Source organism: Diplotaxodon limnothrissa, linkage group LG17 (genome assembly GCF_057381915.1).
Source record: "Diplotaxodon limnothrissa isolate DT_005_m linkage group LG17, D_limnothrissa_male_GT1.1, whole genome shotgun sequence".
NCBI classification, from domain to species: domain Eukaryota; kingdom Metazoa; phylum Chordata; class Actinopteri; order Cichliformes; family Cichlidae; genus Diplotaxodon; species Diplotaxodon limnothrissa.
Genome location: NC_140612.1, coordinates 17,608,392 through 17,614,391, shown reverse-complemented (window position 1 = coordinate 17,614,391; position 6,000 = coordinate 17,608,392). Strand labels below are relative to the sequence as shown.

Genomic DNA, 6,000 nt, shown 5'->3' with positions numbered 1-6,000 from the left:
TGCCACGAATGTCGCACTCGTTTACGTCATTCTCATGAGACACTCTCGCAAAAAAATAAATAAATCATGGCTTTAGTAACGCAGCGTGCTTACAGGAAAGTAACAGTAATCTAATTACCTTTTTTGCAATACAATCCCTTACTTTACTCATTACTTGAAAAAGTAATCGGATTACAGTTACGTTACTTGTAACACGTTACTGCCCATCTCTGGCTGGAGAATGAACGCTAACTTTTTTCCACTCGATAAAACTTAACGTGAGGGTTCCTGATGGTTGGGGACAAATGCAATCGCATTGGAGGATGCTGTAAATGGACCAAACTTCAGTCAGGAGAAGAACTGAGATAATCCATACACAATACGAGGTTAGTCATTAATATACTGCAACAACACGGGAATAGAGCAGCTGCGAGAGAATTCATCATTAATGAATCAATGGAACGGAAGTGGAGGAAGCAAGAAGAATTAGTTGAGTAAAGTTTGACTTTTTTGAAAGTTTTAAAGTTTGACTGTTTTGTTTCGCTTAATCCAGTGCGCCTAATGGTCTGAAAAATACAGTATTTAAATAAAGAATGAATTTAAAATTTGAACTTTGCTGTGAAATGAATCTCTGAAAGAAAGATGGCTCAGAAGCAGACGTGAAGATTACAGGAAAAAAAAAAAAAAAAAAGGCTCCATGATGACATTAAAAAAAAAATGCTTTTAGTAAATGTTTTATTGCAGAATGAGCAGATTTACATGGAAAAGGCACGAAGAAAACTATACACGTACAAATGAACTCTAACCTTTCCTCCTGATTGGCCTCTATACATCTGTTTGGGTAAAACTACACTACGTACACTTTTACTGTTCTCTCATTAGCAACAAGCAATTCTCCATAAACTGAACTACTCTGCTTTAATCATTATTTGTATTACAGTGCTGTGCTACAGTTCAGACAAAGACAAAACTTTCCTTCAGAAGATTAAGTGCATAAGTGGAAACAAAATCAATACAATCAATGCCACAGTGAGTACAGGCTCATTTCTGTACATTTCCTTTTCTATGAGCATTTACATCTTTCATTTACAGTGTTTTCAGGCTGCTTGTACAAACAGAAACAGTCTGCATGTTTTTACTTTATTTACTGCTCACTGATCTGAACATCTTCTGTTGTTGATTTTTGGCGGTAAATTCTCAAACAATAGCCAGTGTTCAAATAATGTCTGAGCGTGCTCGTGACCAGCACGAACCAATCCAGTCACAGCGGGAACCATCACACCCGTGACTGTTAGAGCACATCATCGCTTCAGTCCCAGTGGTCACCTCACTGATTGGGTTGGGTGGTTTTCAGAGTGATCAAAAAGGACAGATTTTTCACATTAAAAGCCTTTTAAGAAAACAGATTACACCCTTTTCAACTTTTAATGTGAAAGGTCTGGACTCCTTAGTGTGAGTCGTTATTGTGATCCAGTTCAAAATCAAGTCCATGTGAATGTGTGCGTGTAACCTTTAAAATGTGAACTTAAACCTGTGAACTTCCTGTCCCACAGGGGGCACACTCGAGCTCATCCAGACAGAATGCAACTCTGTGGAACTGAAGAACAAAAATGCTGATTTTTCTGGGGTAAAATTTTTTCTTTTCCATCAGGTTTTCGATAGAGTATACAGAGTTCAATTTGTAGATTTCCCCCCCCCCCCATTTTTTTCACGAGGAGGCTGATAGTAATGGCAATTACTAAACCTGAATATAGTCAGCAATCGCTGGCATCACATCACCTGCAGCTCGAACAGGTAAGATGACCAATGAGACAGAAACATGAGGCTACCTGTTGCTTTGGACGGGGCGTGATGAGTTCAGCTACATTCATTTTGTGTTTTTACCCTCAGAACAAAGTCAAAGAAAGACTTTCAGATCTGAGCCATTACAAACACCTCAGCTGCTTCGGCTTGTTTCATTGGTTGTTACCTCTGCCTGAAAAACAACAGCATTTTTATTCATGTGCAAAAATGCTGATTACCAAATATCATTTCCTTGTAAGAAATCTGATCACTCACTCTGTGACAGATGTTCTTCATAAGTTATTTCTATAAAGTTATGTGCATTTCATTTTGCTTCTAGTTTTAAAATAATCTGAGAAAATGAAATCCCATCAAATAACTCTCAAAAACATTTAAATGTATATTTATCAGTCTGTTAGCATAGATGATAGAATAATATTCATTTAGTGAATTTCATTTTTGTAACAAGCAGTCAGGCATGTCTAAAGTACCAGGCTCAGTTTTAGCCTCTCCGTGATCTCACTGTGCCCAGGCACAGAGGGAATAATCCACGTGTGCAGGGTCAATCCCTCTTTGGAAATAAAAACACAGGATCAGCACTTCCTGTTTGCTTTTAGCCTTTTCCACAATCTTAACTCAAAAGACATAAATCCTGAATGTCTCGGCTCCACGAGTCTTCTTAGAGTGCAGTGTGTTTACATCATTACATCATGAAACGCTCCTATGTGTGACCTGACCGCAGTGATGGAGCGGAGAGGACCGGGCGCGGCACTGATGTTAATACTGCGAGGCTTTGCTTTGGAAACGGTGAGCAAACAGCTTTTCACCAACTAAACGAGTCCCCAAAGTGTTCATGTGAACTCCAGGCAAACATGGCAGAATATTGTGTGTGTGGCAGTCCGGTGGGCGGTCGGTTTGTTTCTATGGAGATGAGCTGAGGAGTTCCTGTCTACGCCGCATGATCTCCACGAACGCCGCGCGGTCGGCCGCTGCCTGAGGATTGAGAGAGCAGCAGGCTGCGGTTTGAAAAAAAGGATAAGGTACAGCAGAGGGAGGGAAGAGGAAGGGAGGAAGGAAGGAGAGGAGCTGGGTGGAGCTCAGTGGGCGCCGCCTTCATCGAAAGACTCCACCCCTGAATCACAGGTGCTGGCTGCCAGTTTCTCCTGCCGCCTCCTCATGATCTCCTGCAGCTCGGAGCCTGCACTCTTCTGGAGACGCAGACGAAACAGAGACATGAACAAACACTCATCAGGACACAAACGCACATTTGATCTCGGGAAACTCTCGAGCGCCGCCTCGTGAGACGAGCCCATTTAGACAGCCTGCCTGACTCACTGCAGTTTAGTTTTCCACCAATAATCACGCACTAAAACCACTTTGTTTTTGCTGAGCTTTACTGAAACAGAGTGTTCCTCTCCACAGATTACAGGTGGCCATCCAAGGGTAAAGGGAAATTTAAGAGAAAAAAAAAAAATTCTCCATGAACTTGAAACGTCAGAAACTACGATGTAATTATAAACTTTTTTTCTTCAAGCTGATCTTAAGTTTGAATTTTGGTAATTATCCACAGCTTTTATTTACATCGGTCTGTTACCTTGGACAAACTACAAGCTCCTGCTTTCCCGGACCACCTCAGCCCGTTAGAGCGCCCCCGAAAGTCTCACCTCGACCTCTGAGCTTTTCAAGCAATAAATGTAAAATCTACTGAGCGTCAGTGCTGTCGCTTTAGAAGATTTTTTCGGCGCGTTGAGGTGAAATCTTCTGTCGGTCAGAGCCTAGCGGCGCCAGCTGGCTGCAGTTTGGTGTAAACTCAGCCTCGGGAAGCCTTTGGCGACTGCCAAGCTGCAAACAGCATGTGGATGAATGTGTCTACGGTGTGGTGTCAGGAAGCATGCTGGGTAACGGGATTTTCTGAAACTGGTGGCACAAACACCTGCTACACCAGAGTCTGTGTGTTCCCAGAGACGAGATGATCTGGAGCAGTTCGTTCACCGCAGGGAGAAAATATAGCGTTTGAGGCCGAAGTGCCGATATTTGTGCAACCAGCTGCAGGTGGAAAGAAGCTTGAGGTGTTCAGGTACGAGAAGTGATCAAAAAGATTACAGGAAGCAGCCAATTACAGGAAAAACCCTCATGCCACTGAAATTTAATCAGTTTGCTCTTCAGCGTCGTCTCATGTGCACCTCTGGACCTCTTCCAGATGTTTCCTGTTGTGACCTGTGAGTCCTCCTCAGAGCTCAAATGTCACATTCACATCTCATGTAACAACAGTTATACTAAATTAGTACTAAATTATACTAAATTAGCAAAATTGCATTTTTACTTTAGTTTAATGAGTTCAAACTATTTTCCCTTTTTGTTATATTTCAAAAGTCTATTTTCATATTTAGTGAACTAAAATGTTTTTTTCACATGTAGTTTTACTTTAATGAGCTTGCAAAAGGTCCAGAGGTGCAGAAGAAGATCTTACAGGCAGATTGAACAATTTTAGGCAAGTGTTTGGTTGACATCTGAAACTTTTTGGTCACTTTATTTAAAAAACTGTTTTAAAAACTGATCCAGGACCACAGACAGCTAATTTATACTTACCAGACGCTTCAGTATTACAGGTGCTTTCACAGGTATGTCGCCACTTTACTTATCTAAGATGGTATTTCAAACCATTCAGCATGGTCCATGTCTAGATTGTGGGTTCAGCAGCTGATCTGAATCTGGATGTTTTCAGTGTTCGTTTCTTTATAAAGGACAAACTAACAACAGTAGATATTAAATCTAAATTAAGTGTGTTTAAAAAATAAAAATATGAGCTAAAACTAACAATTGATGTGTTGGAGAAAGTCCTGAAACCCAGATCCGTACATGGAAAATGTGTTTGCACATTTCACCAAAAGAAGGTGAAAATTACTACACATCCAGGTTTCTATGGGAGGGTGGGGCTGTGAGTTAGCAACAGGTGAGGGTCAGAGGTCAACAGGAAGGGCATTGTTTGGGAGCTGCTTCATTCAGGGAGATTAAGAAGGACTTTGTGCACAGCCACAGCAGGAAGCCTAATGCTGACTACCTTAAAAATGCTGCTACACATGAAACATCTGGAGCCTCGTTCTGATGGCCAGATTCAGGAATTCTGAGAAAAGAAACTAGTCTGGAGTCCTGTGTCGATACGAACAAATCCTCCGGTGCAACCGGTCAATGTTGGTCTTCATCTGTGGGCTAATTATAGACTATAAATCCAAAAGGGCCAGGTAAAGAGAGCTGACGGGAAAGTTCTGTTAGATGAAAAACTCCCCAATATCAACAATCCAAATTCAAAAACTTTTAACGCACTAAGACTCATTTAAGACTTGTTCCCCCCAAAATCAAGACCAACTAGTCCTAAGCTTGGAATACTTTTCCTAAGTTGAGAACAACAAGTCCGAAAGAAGCAGCAGTTGCTGCAGCATCTTGGGCCTTTTTGGCTTCTAAGTCATGTCACTAATTAAGAGAAACAGGAGTCCAACAATCTAAATTCAAAACCTTCCAAACTCGCCAACAGTCCCAAACCTATGGCCACATCAAGACCAGCAAGGCCAAGTCAAGAAGAAGAGCAAGACACAATAATGGTAAATGTTGATTCAATTTTTGTTGTTGAACTTAAAGTGGTTTATTGACCATGATCCCTAACCCAAAAAAGGGCCAACAATCCAAAAGTAAGACAGGTAAGTCCCAGTTAAGACCCCTCAAACATGCGCCTCACGCCAGGATGAACAAGTCTCGCGTTCGCCTGACATCTTCTGACCAAGTTTAAAAAAAAAAAATAATAATTAGTACTAACAGATACTGGAACATGTTGGTACCCAAAGAGGAAATAAAATTAAGGGTTTACTTGAATCGCATTAAGTATCTTAATTTTGTCATGAGTCATGGAGGACCTCCTGTTGAATACCACAGCATGTAAAACCCCATGAGTCCTCCATCTCATGCAGTTTCCTTAAATCTGGCCAACAGAATGAAGCTGCATTTACATGAACACGATACCTTTAATGAGTGTGGTAACAGAATCAGAAGATCAAAGGAGGCTCAGAAGAAAACCTGCAGGTGGGAAACAGACACCAGAACACCAGACCTTGCCAGAGTTTGGCGACAGAAAGCTTAAAGACAGAAAAGATCGTGAAGAGGCCTCCAGCTTCCAGACACAAACACATGGCAGCGAACAGATTACAGAGATTACAATCTCTGACCCCTCAGATTATCTGACAACGT

At 41.4% G+C, this 6,000-nt stretch overlaps 1 protein-coding gene across 3 annotated transcripts in view; it reads right to left on the bottom strand.

Annotated features, from left to right (window-relative positions):
• Positions 1–703: 703 nt before the first annotated feature.
• The window catches only part of eps8a (EGFR pathway substrate 8a, signaling adaptor), a 31,311-nt gene continuing 26,014 nt past the window's right edge, over positions 704–6,000 (bottom strand). For all 3 annotated transcript variants that reach the window (XM_085375414.1, XM_085375415.1, XM_085375416.1), the window contains exon 21: positions 704–2,969. In XM_085375414.1, the coding sequence (XP_085231540.1) occupies positions 2,859–2,969 (111 nt within the window). In that variant the 3' untranslated portion in view covers positions 704–2,858. The remainder of the gene's footprint in view (positions 2,970–6,000) is intronic.